Source organism: Metarhizium brunneum, chromosome 3, assembly GCF_013426205.1.
Source record: "Metarhizium brunneum chromosome 3, complete sequence".
Classification (NCBI taxonomy): domain Eukaryota; kingdom Fungi; phylum Ascomycota; class Sordariomycetes; order Hypocreales; family Clavicipitaceae; genus Metarhizium; species Metarhizium brunneum.
In genome coordinates, this window is record NC_089424.1 from 3296808 (window position 1) to 3314436 (window position 17629).

Genomic DNA, 17629 nt, shown 5'->3' on the forward strand with positions numbered 1-17629 from the left:
ACTACTTCATGGTCCTCTGTGGTCCCCCGTGGCCCTGTGTAAAGTGGGAGCGAGTAACCCGGTGGTGTGGTGTCCCTGTAGGCTGTTGTCGTACTGTTCCACAAACATCTGCACCCTACATGGGACGGAGGGTTGGTTATCTGGAGAAAAGTGGGATGGGATGGGCGTGCCCGGCGAGCCTGGTCTCGACGACACATCGGCGTGAAGGTAGCAACCGTGAGGAGATCAGCGGGGACCGTCGCAAGGATGGGACCCCCCGGGGGTGGGGGGGGGGGTGTCTGCTGGGCCTCCCCTTGGACTCCCCGGCTAACGATATTGGGGGGTGAACAAGACAGCGACGGATAGCCTGGGCGAAGAGGCGAAAGATGCTAAAGAAGCCTCTCCTTTTTACGACCAGCCAGTCGCCTACCAGAGAAGGGGACATTTGTCGTAGGCCGCGACTTGTCCAAGATGCCGCTGGCCAGGGTTGCCATCTCAAAAGTTGTGTCGCACATACAATCATCCGTACAGCAAGGCACTTTCGACGCATTGTCGTCTGTGGAGTTTCTTTAGCAGGTTGGCTCAAGCTGAGTCCGGTCAGATATGAGCAACGCATGCAATGCACGTGAAGCTGCCCCGCGTGCGAGTGGTGTCTTTAAGCATGTCTCAATGCGAAGAAACCTGCTTGCCCAGGCGAGCGAGGCCAGTGAGTACATGTCACACAAGATAACTGTAGCTGCTCCGCATGCCTAGATCCTCTGCAGATTGTGACTTCCCAGAGCCGTGGAGGGGCCGAGAGAAAGGTCGACCGGTGGTTGTTCGCCGTGCATTAATTGACATTTGGGCTCTGCGCGTTCGCGGGGTGAGGTACATATGTACCACCAGTCCGTTCTGCCCGGGTAATCGTAAAGACAGACACCCTGACAGGAATCGTCAAGATACCAGGCCGTGATTGGGGGAGAAGCTGATCGATGTTGCCGTCGGGTGTGGCAGATAGCAAAGCATGCGGGCATGCAGGGCGTGTCATGATGAATTTTTGGAGGCGGGATTTTTTTGGGGTCGAGTCGACCTGGAGGTTGGAGGGGCAAAGGGGGCCGTGGTTGTGAGAACTTGTGTCCCACAGAACCACAAGAACCATAGTGCCAGGCCGGACATGAAGTCCTGAACTGCTCCATGCCGGCCTGGCAGCTTGACCAGGTGTCCGTCAAGTGCCCGTCAACATTTGAAGTGTCAGCTCGACCTGGCGGGACTAGTCGCGGCACCTGTATCTGTTCAATGTTGCCTTTAGGAGGTGCGCCGACGGCGGTAATGGAGCCATGCCGCATCACGCCTTTCCCTCCGCCGCCCATCAACAGTGACACCTCGACCGAGAGCCAGCACTGAAAATATCACGAGGACCAGACCCTGCCAGTCGTCAGGGGGCCAGGTGGCAGTCAAAGCTCCGGTGGCAGTTGATCCGGCCAAGAAGGCAGATTGTTAGGCGAACATTGAAGGCAGTACAGTGAATACAACGCCGTTGAGGCCTCGGCCTCTCTGGTCCTTCGTCTCCCCAGTCCCCGAGGCTCTAGACCCCATCACCAGGCCAGCTGCACGAGGGCATCCCGTCTGGAGAGCAGACGGGCACGCGGGCGAGCACGCGAGCCTCTGTAGCTATGTTCCTTGCAGAGTACGCCTAGTGTCAGGCAGATGAAGAGACATTTAGTGGCAAAAGAAATTCGGAGAGAGAAGAAGAAGCATAAAAACCGGCCCTAGCGAGACGAGACGCCCTTTGTCTCCGTCATGAAATTCAGGGTTTTGGGCCCATGAATGGGGGCCACATCACGAAAGGTATGGCGCGAATAGGATGACACTAAAGCTGCACCGGCACCTCTCCCAGTTTGCCTCTAGCGTCTTCCGAGTCTGCGTAGTGCTAGGTTCTTTTGTAAAGCCCACTTGGGCACCCACTCCGTGCAGGCGCTTCTGGGGAGGAGCCGCTAATTTGAGAGCGTTTTGATGCTTTTCAGATAGATAGGTAGAGTAGAGAGGCAGGGTGGATGGGAGAACAGAAAGAGAGGACAGGCCCAGCAAGACGCGATAGATTGGTGTTTGCCGAGACCCCATCGCTCATGTACATAGATAAATTAAAATGAAATATCCCGCAAATCTGGTATGTGTGGGGGAATCGCATCGGGTGCCATGTGCTTAGGACGGCTATTAGTACTACTATACCATCAGGTGCGGCGCTGCATTTGCTTTTTGTTTGCAGAAACTTAAGCTTAGCGTTCCATCGGCAAGTTGGAGGCCAATCACTAGACGAACAATCCAGCATGTTTGCCCAAATGATAACGCGAGCGGTCGCCCTGCCACTAAATGAATATACATAACACGGCACCCGTACATTAACAGGGGTAACTCCAAATGACCATATCCATGATGTAACCATCATGCAGCTGTTTGAAATCACTCTTCTAGCGTGGAAGGACAATATGTATTTATACCTCTTTGCAGCATGTAGGTACAGAGAAGTAGAGATCCGGAATGACTTATTAGTACTTAAGTAGCGAACATGGCTGAGATGCTGCACCCACTTTGTTCTTATCATGCCTTGGGTGGATCACGAACAGCTTTTTCGCGTCGTAAACTGTGCGTTTCAGACTCGGCTTCGGAGAGAACTTTCGAGATCGATGTGGCGAGTCATGATTTCGTTTGGAATTCCTTTTTTGGTTGGCCCGGGAAATCGTTAATTTCGCGATTTCGATTGATGCATAGATATCCCGAGCACCGCTGCCTTCACCAGAGCCCTCACGGCAGAATTGGATGCAGAGGAAGGAAAAGCCTCAAAGTTTGTCCAGGGCAGGCGACTGCGGTTAGCCGTTCCCAGCAACCTAGATCCCCCGGTGGCAGTAGTATCATTTTGCACTCTTTGATACTGCTGGTCGTGGCGTCCCTCGGTTCGGTCTTGGCAACTGCAACTTAAGCATATGCGCAGCAGGGACCTGCGTTGATGATGGTGACGGCAGCAATGGGATGGGCGCAATAAGGATGAACGGGATACAAAGGCGGTGATGGCCCTCACGTCCAAGAATACGGCGCAGGGCGTACGGGTGCAAATTAGTGCAATGACGAGGCCAACAGCCGCCAGCCAAACTCAAGGGCCGTAGGCACCAAGGAACGAAAGCTTCCGCCGTCGACTCCTGATGGCGTTGACGAGGATGCCTGAATAGAGATTCATAGTGTGGCTGAGCTAGTCCAAAGGCCTTAATTGTTGCCTTCGTAGCTAGCGGCTGCAACGACTCGGCCGACTCTTCTCCTGCCTTCTTGTGCGAGAAGGGGGTCCACTTACATCATCGTATTTCCGACTTCGTACTCACCAGGTGTTTAAAATGACTGCCGAGGGAAGTCACGTCCATGCGACCTGCTTTAAGTTCAAACCTCCAGTCCGCGCTTGTAGTCGAGACACCTGGAGCAATTGGACCAAATCCCTAGAGAGAGTCAAGAAGCCTGGTCCAACTTGGCATGCATTAACGAAACCCGAACATGACAGAAAGGCACTCGCACACGGCAGGCATTTCGGGAAGGCTGCCACAGCAATCTACTGCTTTGCGAGGCAATATTCCATCTCAGCCATGACCTCATTGACGCCGATGGCGATTGCCCCATTCCCGGCTTGTTCAGCCCGAAGAGGATTGTGGCTATTGTTCTGTTGCGCGACAATACAACACCAACTAGGACTGGAACGCGTTTTGTACATACAAAGGGCAATAAAGCCACAGCATTTTCGGACTGACCATCTCCATCAGGCAAGGCGAAGATCGCATGGATATTTGTGAGAACACAACTCCATCAGCCAACCAATTCTGGCTCTTGCAATCACATCATCTGATATCGACATCTGGATCCTTGTGGCCCCTTTGTCACCAATGCAGAGCCTGGCCGCTAGCGAATGGGGCAGCCACCTTTCAAACGGCCCCAAGCCACGACGGCCCCGTCCTTCAAGATCAATCCATACATAGAACACGGCAGACGGGGCAATCCTTGCTCCATCTCGCCACAATGGCGAACGGCTATCACACCCTCAAGTCAGCGCACATAATTCCGTTGGCAAAAGGCGGCCACGGCGAGAAACGGAGAAAATCTGCACCCAAAATTTAACATGCAGACGTCGGCTGAGATCCGCTGTATCTCAGCACCCAACACTGAGGTTGCACGAAGTTAGTTGCTGGGCCGTTTGGCGTCGCAAGACGCCAAGGGTTCGCACTAGCAGATTTCGCCATGCGTGTCTCACTCCCTGGTTAGTGATCAGCGTTTTCTAGAAGTTGAAGCCTAAACACATCTCCCGTGTTGCGTACTTTGCTCTATCGACTCTAGTATTAGCTTCCTCTCATCTCCACATGGTCCGTAATGTTCGCTGGGCGCCTGAAGTACTAACGCGATCAAATTCTGGCTAGGCAACCCAGACATTTCATGTGTCACAACTCCTGTTATTCTCAACATGGTTGTGCCTGTTGAGCCGCAGCCAGCTTCACAGAAAGACTCCGCTTACAGAGGTTCCGAGATGCGGGCGCATTACGCATAGTCGTTGATGACTTTTGTGGCGAGCTATTGTTTTCAGTCGGCAAAAGCACCCTTTTTTAGTCAGCACTGCAACTGGTAGCATGAATTGGTGGCGGCAGGCCGCAGAACACCCTTGGGCATACACCACGCGTTAGACTGAGTCTCGTTTTACTTAAGCATGCATCAAGTTTGTCGATCTAAAACATGGATCAAGCCATGCTCTTCAGTGCCATCGTCAGTCACTAGCAAGGACAAGCAGAGTCCAGCATGTTGGTTGCGACGGTATGTTTTAATGAATCGGATACTGAGTTACTGCCTGCTAATTTCACGATCAACAAATCGGAGCTGGTCGGGTATGATCTCAATGGCCGCGGAAGCTCCCATTAATTTCAAGGCGCACCCGCCAATCAGAATAGTCCTCTGGCTGGTTTGAATCGAACCAGACGAGATCTATTGTGGAAATTGCAGGACAAAGGTCAGACAGCGCCTACCCAGAGCAGCACCTTCTGTTTTAACGACTCTGCCAAAAACAGAGGCCTCCTACAAAAGGAGGTCTTATTTTGGTAGATCTTCTATTTTTCCTTGGTACACCGTCAATGCCTTTCACGATTCTCTAGTGCTGCCAGTTCCCCTGAGAGCGTTAGAGCGGGCCCTCTATTTCATGTGCTTCAGACTGGACGGTTAATTTGATCCAACCAGTCGGATACGTTGAGGCTCACACCCACCGGAGTCCGGACTACCGTGCCTGTTTGCGAAGCTTGGCCAACAATGGGCCTAATCTTAGTTGCTGGGCTAATACTCGGTATCGCATGAGCCAAAGGGCCCTTTGCCTTCCTGCCCCAAATGCTCCTCGGCCTGTTGATTCTTCACCCAGAGACAGTGGCCAACGCAGCGCAAAGACTTGCGATGGATGGGCCTGGATAATAGCTCTGGAATCACTGAGGAACGCCTCGTGGAAGCAGACCAGGGGCGCGATTGGGGTCTAAGCCTCGAGGAATCCAAAAAGCCCTGCCCAAGGCGGTCTAGCTCCACTCCGTACCTGGAGATGCTTCTGGCCAATGACATGCCTCCCTTTGCCTGTTCAAACACGGTCGGCTTCACCTTGTGGCCATTCAGCTCTCATTGCACTCATCGTTCGCCCACTGGGTGGTCGAAAAATTATGACCACAAACTGTACGTACCACCTGTTCATATCCAATTTTTGATATGAGTCCTCGTCTGACAATGTTCCAGCCTGTACATACATACATGGCCGCCACGCACTAAGCGTCCTTTGAGGCTGCCGCTCGCCGCCCATGCGGGTGTTCTCAACCGCGTGCGTTGGTCCTCAACCCCGCTTGAGGCGGTCTTGGTCCAAAAGCTTGGCTCCCCCGCACTATCTTCATGTATACTCACCAACTAGTTGCCGAGTTGGGAAACGTTATACGAGACGCGGAGAGAGTGTCACAGCATTCGTGGTCATAGAGCCATCTATCTACATTGTACGAACAACAGGCAAGATCATGGCCAAAAAAGAATCGACAACTCTCTTTTATTTGTGTTTCGAGAACTGGAAACCCGGAAGCCCCGGCTAGAATGCACAGCCTTTTGGTCTTTGGTAGTCTTTGAATGGCGTTGAATAAGAGTTGTGCTTGTTGTCTTGGCGCAGGATAGGTGCCAACTCGGTATTCTTCGCCTTGTGCCGGCATATCTAGCTGCGGAACAATGTCCCGCCCATCGGAATTCACCCTTGGAGTTCGGAGCCGGCCTGGCGTGACGAATGTCTAACTGCCAGGCAAAGTCCCAGCACTTGACTTTTCGCCTCTGAAACACAAAAACAAAGAACAAAGTGCAGTTGGTTCTCTTTGAGAAGTCTCTTTGAAAGTTCAAGAGGTATGCTCGGACTTTATTCTACAATTCCATGTCCTTGCTGTCTTTCGTGGTCCAACACAGTTGGCGGCGTGATGAGATGAAGACTTCCGGCGACTCACTGTTCGGGCCCAGAAAATTTCGCTTTTTCTAGGCTTTAAAGTCTTTTTTAGGCAAGTCCAATGATTCAAGTCCGGGGATGCGTTGGGCACAAAATCTCCAAAAGCTCTACACTATCAGTTGGCTAGTTCAAACACCCCCTTCTCCGACGATATGCCAATACCATTGGCTTTCTTGGTTTTGCCCTTGTCCAAGGTGACAGAGGTCTGGCCACGAGGTTGAGCTAATGGGTATACACAATGGAGGAGCTTCTCGATTGTATATCCATCGTACCGTTCCAGGCGGTTACTGGTGCATACAGAATTAACCGGCAAACACACCAAGATGCATCTGGTCTTCCCCAGACCTTCTCTGCCTGCTGACACATGATTTCCCCGCAAAGATGGGGCTTATGGCAAGACCCCAGGGGCGGGCCCTGGCATCGTCAGATTTGACGAGAACGACCCGAGCTAGCCCTTGAGGTTTTTGGCGCTTTTCAATAACGTAACTCCCAGTGCTAGCCCATGCCCAACAATGAAGCGGACAATGGGTAGCCGTCCTCCCATCGGGGGAGAAAAGGGAGACAACATCATGGCCATGGCCGAATGTCGATGGCGGTGCGGCCTTGTCCAACGTGAGGTCATTATAACCGTAAATATAGGGAATTGGATATTTTGCACACTGGCGACGGCGGCGTCAACCACCAGATGATCAACACGTGGGAGGCTCCAGCATCCCCACGGGGTCGACGCGCCATTACATAGCCGTTCCCCGAGTGTTCGCTAACCCGCAAACTGTTACCAGACCGCATCAGCACGCATGCGGGCCAGCAAACATTTCCTCGACGAGAAGCTCGAGATCGTGCAACGGCAGGGTGGCTATTACACAACCGCGACGACATGGAATTCGCTTGCGCTGCCGACAGGGGCGTGGTAGGAACCGGTCAGTTCAGGTGTAACCCCCGCCCTGCAGGCGCAAAAGTTCCTGACTGTCCGGAGAATGACGGTAATCGCACCGCCCTGCGCATCTCCAGTGCAGTCCGGTGCTGCTTCAATTTGCGAGAGCCATGGAGGATTGCACATTGTCCATGCTTCTCCATGTCACCAGCGCTGGGTGTCCGCACCGCCCCGTGGTCCCCTTTGCCCATGGAAGCAACAAGTCCATCAAGCAGTCGACGACGTTTCTCTCGGCCGAGACTTCAGTGAGGTGCTTGACCCCGCGTGTAACATGCGCGCTGCCCCCACGGTAACGGTTCCCATCGTGAATTCTCATCGCCAAGATTCATGAGAAGACGCAGGGCCCTCGTTTGGCGGTCAAGACGCATTTTTGCTGGACATGGCCGCCGTTGCAAGGGATGGGCAACATCGGACGGGACCGCACATGCAGCAATCGAGGAGGCTGTCATGAGGCCAACTGGTGTTTCCAGCTTCCCCCCCATGTCCTCACGTTGATGCCTGTCGAGTGTCGGATCACAATGTCATGGCAACAAGCGAGCCCTCCTGCCTTCCACACTTGACGCCACAGTTTGAAGATGATGTGTAAAAAAAATAATAATAAAAAAAACACAAAAACACGGTTGGCCAGCCTGAAATCAAACAGACTTGACAATGGCATTTGGGCCGAGAATAGCCATGGTTCACTAGCCGACACACAGTTTATCCATGAGCGCCAGGGGATAATTAACTTGGGTAGGCAGACAAAAATGCTAGATGGACGTCGATGTTGTCAATCGCGCTCGGATGAAGCAGCCCTACCCAATCACCATTGGATGTATGCATGAATATTTTTGCAGCCTAAAACAAGGCCTGCCTTTGATGAAACCGATTTCGACATCAGTTACCAAAAGCGCAACATTCGAATGCTTGTTCTTCATGGCGGCCATGCAAGCTTCCGGGCGGCTGAAAGGCTCCATCAATGCCGTCACTCGGCCCTTGCTCCATGTCTGCACAAAGTACGGCCACGCGCGTACAGAGTCCTCACTATGACCAGCACCGGCGCTCTGCATCTCGATTCTGACTGCGCAGGCGATAACGTGACGGACACACGTGCACGGGCAGGGCGCCTCATCAGCCGAAGACGCCAGCAAGGACAACAGCACGGCAATATATGCTGGTACGGCTACAGGACTACATATTTATGTAGAAAACACCCCCACAGGCACCTGGACCAAATAATGACGTTGTAGCGGGCTGCCGCTATTGTGTTGAGCTGGTCTTCTTCCTTCCCTTCTGGTCATGGCACCAGGGCTCTAATCGCCGCGGCATACATACGTCCAGGCTCCATGGGGCAGTCGACGAAGAAAGAAAGCGGCAAACCCCCAGGTCGTGACGGGTACGGCGTTTATCTGGACCCAAGTGCAAATCCCCAACGTCGTGATGCGGAATGCAGAGGCGGGCCGCTTGGGGAAGGTCTGTGGAATCTTCTCTTGTCCTTATCAGGGAGCTACGGGGTAGCATGGGGCACGGGCTTTTCCTTTCAGTAAGGGGGGCGTTGGAATACGATGATCCGGTTCATTGAGCGCTTTCAGCCTAGAGACCATTTGCGCAATGTTGCAGGTTCGAGGGAGCCACAGGCCCGACGGTGAAAGGTCCTACTAGTTCAATGTTGAGGAGATACCCACGGATGGAAGAGCAAGCATGGCATCCGACATCTTCTCACCAGGTTCGTCCCAGCGCCCTGATCGACAGCAAGGCCTTTCGGGATGCATAGTGCTGTTCCCGTCTAGATCTCTCCTGATTTGCACTACAAGCTGTCGCGGCTTGATCGGCTGGTTTTGCAGCCTCGAAAGTCGGGAGAACCAACGATCGACAGGTTCTCATGCAGAAGAGAACTCCGAGCGATGGGCTGAGAAGAAGCATGGTGAGGATGGATGCAAATCACCCTTTGAAACCATCACTCAAAAATGCAGAACGCCAAAAACCACCACCGACCTCCCGCTCGGCCAGTTTGTCATTGCTTACACTTGAAAAACCTACACCTGAGCCCTGGCCGCGAATTTTTCCACATTTACATAACCTGGGGTTGCCCCTTGTCACTCGTAGTCCCTGATTGATACACAACGTTACACGTGGTAAATTGTCACACGTACAATACACAGTTCATCTTTTCTCAACCAATGTATAATGCCCCCCTCTGGCGTAGCGGAGCAGAAACGAGCAAAAAAGGGTCAAAGCACATCGTATAACGGCCAGGCCAAACAATAGAGTTTGCGAGTGGCCGGTCAAAGACTGTGCGGGGGATTATATAATAGTCGGCAGACACCTCTTGCCGGCTGACAGATACGATGCGGCCGATAATGGGACCCTTTAAACTTTAACTACTAATAGCCCACCTTATTAGCATGGGCATGATAGGTTCGTTGCGTGGGAAACCGAGTGATGATGTCTAGATTGCGCCCAAATTCCCGGGGAGTTAGTCATCTGTTCTCATGAAGCCGTCATCGAAGCGCCGAGTCTGTACGGTGCATTGGTGTTGAGAAACGTTTGTACAATATCGGTTTCCGAGGCGTGCAAGTTTATTTCCTTCGAGGGCGTTGACTAAAATCATGAGCGAGAAATGCATTCATAAACTTGGTTTTGAATTTAGGCTTACCCTAGAGTTGGCTACGAATTATTTTGGTTTGAGACTCGGGTATTTTAAAGCTATAGCCGAGTGACTATTTAAATGGAATGAATCATGATTCAGCATATGTACGGTGATAGGTCCATGGTACTAGTAGTACATGGGAGAGACCCAAGACCATATTGTGAGTATAGCCGAAAACCGTGAGTTGGCATGTATTTGGGCCTGCCTGCCTGCCTGGGCAGAGGACAAGTCGAGGCCACACGCCGCCTGTTGTCAGCATATACGGCATGGGTTCCTTGTGCTCTCCGACGAATATGCGTAATCGTGGCCGTGGCGAATTATTGCCCGAGCAACATCGGCAATGGCATGCCTGACAAGTTTGCACTTGAAATGTGCCATCATCAACGAGGCGTTTGTTCATCCAAGAGACGGCTCGGACTAAGAAGAAGAAAGAATATATTACTATGCATGCCCGAATAATGTATATCCATAATCTGTACAATCTAAACATGAAAAAGAAAGCGGGCTTGTCAACTATTCCGCCTACAGAGTGACAGCCAGGGCCCCGACAATAATGGCAACGGCCATGATGGGAACGCGGGACCCAGAAGCACCACCCGTTAGAGGTGGTGAGGTCGTCTCAGGGCTGCATGTACTGCATGGCGTGTCGCTGGGCTTGGTTACGGTGGTGATGGTGCCGTTGGTGCCGGAAACTGTCGTGGGAACAGACCCGGGCGCCGTGACGACAGCAGTGATGCCTGGCTGGGTCTCGGCGGCTGTCGTCTCAGCAGGAGGCTGAGTCTGCGCTGGAGGAGGGAGGACGCAGTTGTCACCGCAGCCGGGGACGGGGGTAGGCTGGTCGGCAGTCGTTTGAGGCTCGACGGTGACGGTGAAGACGGTCGTGACCGTGTCACCTGGCTTGCATTCGCTGTCGCCCTCGCGGCAGGTGTGCGTCCGGGGAATGGTGAAGGTGGCGGTAGACTCGGGGCAGAGGTAGGTAGTCGATGTGATGACCTCGGTGGTGACATGTCCCTTGCTGCAAGACGCCTGCCCTGGGCATGAGGTGATGGTGTGCGTCTTGATGGTAGTGAATACGGACGTGATGCTCGGCGCGGACGTGATGGTTGGCTGCGCAGTAATGACAGTAGTGGGAGGTGGTTTGGTCTCGGTGGTTTGAGGAGGTTTGGCGGATGGAGTTGTGTTGTCGGGGCACCAAGTTGTTACGCCCGTGATGGTTTCGGTCGTGACAGATCCTATGGGGCATCCGGTAACGTAGGGCGGGCAGGAAGTAATGGTGTGAACGCTGGTGGTGGTAAAGGTTGAGGTATAGGTAACAGGAACAGTGGTGATTTGTTCGGTACCAGTCGGGGGAGTGTTGGACGTGATGCTTATAAGCTTAGACGTGGTGCTTATAAGCTTAGACGTGTTAAGGATGGTGTTGTTGTTGTTGTTGTTGTGGCTAGTAGGAACTAAAGTAGACGTTGTCGTGGGCTTGGCAGAGATGACGGTACTATTCTTAGCAGTGGGAATAGTGAGTGAAGGAGTAGAACTGGAACTGGCCGTGGGCTTTGCAGAGGTAATGACAGTGCTGCCATGAGCAGTGGGAATAGCAGCCGAAGTAGTTCTAGAATGAGTCGAGGTGGGAGAGGCAACAGAGCTGGAGCTGGGCGTGGATTGCGTAGAGCTAATCGTGCTGTTGTGACCAGTGGGAATAGGAGCTGAAGTAGTTTTGGAGTGAGTCGAGGTGGTCGTGGGCTTGGGCCTGCCGCAGTCACCTTCAACAGACGGAACAGCGTCGGGACCCGTACCAATAGCAAGCAGCGAAGAACCGCAATCCTCATTGTTGGCAAGGTGGATGTTGCGGTTGTCCTGGTCGTAGACGGCATATGCGCCGCGCAGGAAGGTATCGCCCAGCACGGGGAACTCATCATCGGGAGTGACGCCGAGGACACAGAGGTTGTTGTCGGGCTGTTTCCAGATGAAGTCGTCGTAAGGAACAACAATCTCGGTCTTGCCAAATTTGAAGTTTACGGAGCCATTCTTGGAGCCAACATCGCAGGGAACGCGGTACAGACCAGATTTATCACCTTCGGGGGGAGCAGAGGCACCGGGGAAGGCGTCCTTGATCTTGTTGAAGTGTTTGGTGGGCAGGGCAGAAACGGTGTAGCCGCTGTCGAGAAGAACGGGCTGACCATTGGCCTGGTCGAATATCACCACCTTGGAGCCGTCCTCCTTGGTCACCGAGACGCCGTCGAGATAAATCCAGTAGCGTGTGAGCTTGTCGGGGGACTCGGCGGCAGGGATGATGGGTCGCTTCTCCAGGTGACCGGAGAACTTCTTTGTGTCGATACCGCCAAACACGACGGAACCTCGCTTGCTTGCCAAGGTGCGAATATCGAGGGAGAAAGCGCGGCTCTTGATGAAACCCTGCGCAGCCATGTTGTCCAGAACCAGCGGGTAATCGCTCTTCCAGCCCTTTAACTGAGGAGCAGCACCCAGGATACCAGCACTCGCAAACTCGCTATCGGTAGCAACACCAAACATCTGCTGGCTGATTTTGGCAGATCCAATCTGGACGTAGTCGTAACCGTATTCGAGCTTGGCGAAGCCGGTCCCATATCGAATTTCGTGAGTTGTGTTGGTATCGACAAAAGTCTGACTGCCATTGAAACGACCAAGTTTATCACAGAAGCCAGGGTCTGTAGATTTGCTGCACACGGGATTGATCCAGAGCTCGGCAGAACCAGTGTCGAAGTTGACTCTCACAGCTTGAGCAGGGGTGCCGACCTGCAGTTCAATAGAGTAAAAGAAGCCCGATTTCTCGGCATTGACACCGATTTCGTTTTGACGTCTAAGCATTCTGTTCTTGGTTGGAGCACCAGCAGCGATGTCAAGCGGGAATCGAATCAGACCAGGCTCCTGTACCATTCGATTATCCATGGGGAACTCGAGCAAGGCCTGCGTCGCCAGTGGCAGAGCCGCAAGTGAAAAGAGAGAGGACAACATGATGGCAGTTTCTGTGTTTTACAACCTCTTATTCGTACGCCGGCAAAAACGAGTGACTGGGTAACAACGTGTATAAGACGTCTTATACACAACAAAGAAAAGAATGTCTGCGGCCCACAAAGCAAAATGAAGAAAAAAAACAGCTCGTAAAGAAAGAATGTATACGTTTAAAGAAAGACAAGTGGTTCAACACCACGAGGGACGGGAGAGGGAGGAGGACAAGGAAGACAAAGAGGAAGAGCAACCAGACATTCTTTCTATTTGCGGGTTCGTTCTGAAAAGATGGGTTTGCGAGCTAACATCCCGATGAGGGAACTCTCCTGGTGAGTTGGACACGAATTAGGAAAAGCCATCAACTGCATGGCGTACAAGGAAGCGGAAGACAAGGGTTCCAGCACCTGACATGCTACCAGACATACATACTAGGCGGCAACAAGAGCGCAATTGCGCACAGCACCAATACGCCGCTGACGGACATGTTGGCAGGCACACAGAGGCATGGTAGGGATGATGTCGCTTGTGTGGAAATGAAAGGCGACGTAACGCACAGTTTAGTCTGAGTGGCCTGCATGTGCAGATTAAGCGCCAGCCATGTGGAGAGCCGTTGCCAACCATGACCTGGAATTGTTTTTTTCTTTTCGCTGACTGAACGAGGCTCGTCGGGATGATACATATTATGAACTGTTGTTGTACAACGGGACGTTTAGCTTTGACAAAGACGTGGGGAGGACAGGGATAATGCAGGTGACGCTCAGACTCAACCTTAATAACTGAAGCCATTTGTTTCATTCTCGGCGAGCTAAATCACGGGCCCCGTCTTGGTTTGTTTCCTGTTCAGTTGGAAATGTTAACCACCACCACATTCGTCGAGGAACTGGGCTGTGACGACGAACCATGGATTCCCGATATCCCGTTCTGCCCTCCTACAGAACCCAAGGCATGGCGAATTGCGATGATCCCTCGCCGTCTTCGGGGCGGAGGCGAGGCCCAAAGAGAGGGAGAGAGAGAGAGATGATCTCGCGCAGGGGCCGTTAATGCTGGTAGTAGTCCAAGAATAGCGCGCGCCTGGCGAATCACTGCCCGTTCAAGCTGGGTCGGGCGTCGGCTCGCTCAGAGGACAAGGATTTTAATCGCCCTTCTTCTCCATGTTGACCCACGAGTTTGCCGCCTTTGATCACGATCGACAGGGGCTCTCCCTGCGAGAAGTGGTGGGCGCTACTCCGCAGGTAAATCCGATTGCCAGTCAAAGCGCGGATGTGAACAAAAACTGGCCGTTCTGGACAAAAGAGGCAGCCCGGATGTGGGCACCGGGTTTAACAACTGCTTCCCGCCTTAAAATTAACGTTAAAGTTGGCTATGTTTGTACGTCTGTGTTTCGCTCTCTGTGCCTTGAATGGATGATGCCGCCCTAGGGAATATTTCCGGGATGCTCGGGAGGATGTAGTGCGCAGTATCGGTTTTCAATGGGACATGAATGGGCATATCGAACATGCCACTGTCTTGCTGCCTCTTTGGCCAAGCCAAGGGGCGCAGAATCCGCTTTGTCCATGTCTCGGGAAGCTCTGTTTGCGAGAATCCGCGAGGGCAAAAATCTGTGGGTACTTCAGGAGATGTCGTGTGGGCGGTGGCGCGAACCATTCAGGCACATGTACACATGTGCAACCTAGACCCTAGCATGGACCTAATGAAAGGGTTTGCCGCCCATTGACACCACAAAAAGTGGAGAACGCTCCACGTCCGTGTAAGGACTCTATCGCTACATGTACGGAGTACCAACATGTATATATCACCACAGGACCCATTCGTGATGCGTTTTGGAAAGCCTGCCTTGTCAATGGGGTCCTATGTAAAGAGGTAAATGCAAAGAGTCTTGTTTGACACTGTAAACGCCGTAGAGAGGGCAGCTATATCGCAGCCTTTTGTAGAATCCAAGCTAGTACTATGTAGCCTCATGAAGAAGAATGCCTCCAACGTGACGTTGTCCCCAATTGGCCTTGGCGCCCACGGTCTGCTTGCTGCATCACAACTGGTAGCTGCTTCCTGTCGCAGTCTGGTGTCATCTTGTGGACTTGCAACATTTAGGAAAGAACCATCGGCCTGCTATCGGACACGTAAGCGATCCCTTTGTCTTCTTTTCAATCTTCTCTCTTTTCCTCTCCATCACCACTACCATTATCACTGTCATCATTACCATTTGTCACCATCACCAGCATCATCACAACCACCAGCGTCATCACAACCAGCAGCATCAACAGCCATCAAAACATCAACAGCCATAACCAGCATCACCGCCACCACTACCGCCACTATTACTACCACCACCCTCATCATCATTATCATCATTATCACCACCATCACCAACATCACCATCATCACTATTATCATCATTATCGTTATCGTCACCATCACCACCACCACCACCACCACCACCAACAGCAACACTGTGAGTGATCTACCTTTCTCCCGTCTTGTTTGGCTGGTTGGGCCACCACTGTCCTGTGAGATGACTGCTGCTCTGATAATTGGCTATCAACGGGTATATTTTAATATACTAGCCGTAATTGCGATGATCTGAAAAGCCCACGCCACAAGTGTCTGCTGACAAGCCTGCTCTTCAACATTCATAACGACCACTTCTGATATTGGCACTGACATGACCATTGTGATAGGGATTACCATCACTTTCATCTCCTCCGAGCCCACCGGTGGCTTCTCGCCGCAAATGCAGTAAATGCAGTCCTGAGTGGCACCAGAACCATCGAGCAGTGGCACCGAGCAATCTACACCGAGAGTGCGGCCCGGGCTGCCGTTGTGTTGGGTCAAAATATATGATATTCAGAGACTGCTGGTCACGATACAGGGTTTCAGGGGTCCAACCGGGTATACAAGTGTCAAATTTGCATGTTCTCAAGGGCTTCCAAAGAAGAAGTGTATTCAATCAACATTGTCAAATCCGTCACTTTCGGCCTTCCAAAGCTTCCAATTCCGCTGTGCATGTTGCTCGATAATAGCGTTACAATTCCAACACGTAAGAAATCGCTCGGGAGTACTATTGTTAGCGATGAGAATAGTGGTAGTTGCCTCCACCATGCAGCTTCTTGCTCTGAACTGTTAGATGAGTGACTACCGCCCGCAATTCTTGCAAAAACTTTATCAGTAGCATGCCGAAATATGTAAAGACCTAAATCAGTGTCTGGCCATGGATACTGCATTGTTGGCCGGATCCATAGATGATGGCGTCCTTATTCGGCAGAGCATCATGCTCAAAAGTCAGATACGTGAAGCAGTGGTCTGAATTATCAGTTCAGTAGAGAATAATATCAAGTGATAAGCAGATATTTGGCTCGCAGGAGCTAAGAACTGAGAAACGAAATTGAAGCGCCGTTTTAAGAAGAGTGTCTCTGCTGCTTGTGGTGCCTGTAGTACGCATATCTCCCAAGGCACACTCGGTACAATGATATCGGGCGAGCAACGTTCTAGTCTTGAGGGGAAAAGCCATCATGCGTCCTGTCCAATTGAACAGTCTTTCAGATATTGGCACATTGCATGGAATATTGCCCAGAGCGGCCTCATCCCGCAAACCCCAGTAGTGGATAGTGGGGACTTTTGGCCGTCAAACCCGGGAGGTCTCGGGCCAGTGGTCCGCCTGTAGCCCCACTCCCACGGCGGCGCGGACTCACGGAGATGGAAGCGGTCCCGGACGTGTTTCCGGCGATACTCTGACACGGTAATAAACTCTGCTTACCCATTCATTTTACTTCTTGTTGCTAAGCGGGAGCCAGGAAACATCTCTGGATGCGTTCAATTACTCCGTCTTTTGCGTCCGATACTCTTGTGCAGTGCCGGCTCCCCCTTCTCCTTCCCCCCCCGGTTAAGCCTAATGCCCGTTGAGCGAGGTCAACTTCTTGCACTTCTGCTTAATGATTCAGTGCGCGGGGCCATCCTGTTTACAAGCCCGGCTGGTTGTCGCCACTCGTTCCAATCGTCTAGAGATGGGTCCATCGATCACCGATTGAATGCAGTGACTTGGTGCATGATTCAAACAACACAATGCCACCGTCTTGCCCTCCGAGCTGTTCGCAGCTTGAAGCCAGCCCCCAGCTAGTTCGGTCTGGGTCTCGACAGTCGCTCCTGAGCCTTGGCCAGCATTCTCGTTGGGAACAGCGCTTATGGATCGCGTCTCATTCTCCGGACTCATGGCTCCGCGCCTCAATTGTGGGACAGGCGAGCAGACTGTCGCGAATTCATCGCGCGCTTCAACTTCTTCGTGGCTTTTTTCGCGTCGTCCACCTTGCCATGTTGCTTTGTCTCCCGAGACAGCTTGAGAGCAGGATGTTTGGTTCGTCTCGCAGCTGTCAACTATATAGAAGGACGTATCCATTGGGAGATTGTGTCTTTGGGCAAGTCGCTGTCGTTTGGTACCACGAGGGCATGCCGGATTTTAAAGACCGGTTAACCTAGCTATCATGCTTTGCGAATCGGCAGCCGTCAAGAATCTGTACTGGCCAACGGTGCGGCAACCCATGTTCCTGGTACACTACTACACAGCACGATTCTTAAAAACAGCCAAGACAAAGGAAGGGATCTTGATACTCTACTT

The 17629-nt window shown here is 52.3% G+C and overlaps 2 protein-coding genes across 2 annotated transcripts; one reads left to right on the forward strand and one right to left on the reverse strand.

Moving 5' to 3' along the window:
- Window positions 1-9095: 9095 nt before the first annotated feature.
- Window positions 9096-9425, forward strand: G6M90_00g062380 (uncharacterized protein; the record flags this gene model as incomplete). The annotated part of the gene is made up of 1 exon (XM_066130740.1): window positions 9096-9425. One exon carries the CDS (start codon window positions 9096-9098, stop codon window positions 9423-9425), a length of 330 nt encoding a protein of 109 aa, XP_065986887.1.
- Window positions 9426-10566: 1141 nt separating this feature from the next.
- Window positions 10567-13029, reverse strand: G6M90_00g062390 (uncharacterized protein; the record flags this gene model as incomplete). The annotated part of the gene is made up of 1 exon (XM_014687153.1): window positions 10567-13029. One exon carries the CDS (start codon window positions 13027-13029, stop codon window positions 10567-10569), a length of 2463 nt encoding a protein of 820 aa, XP_014542639.1.
- Window positions 13030-17629: the final 4600 nt, after the last annotated feature.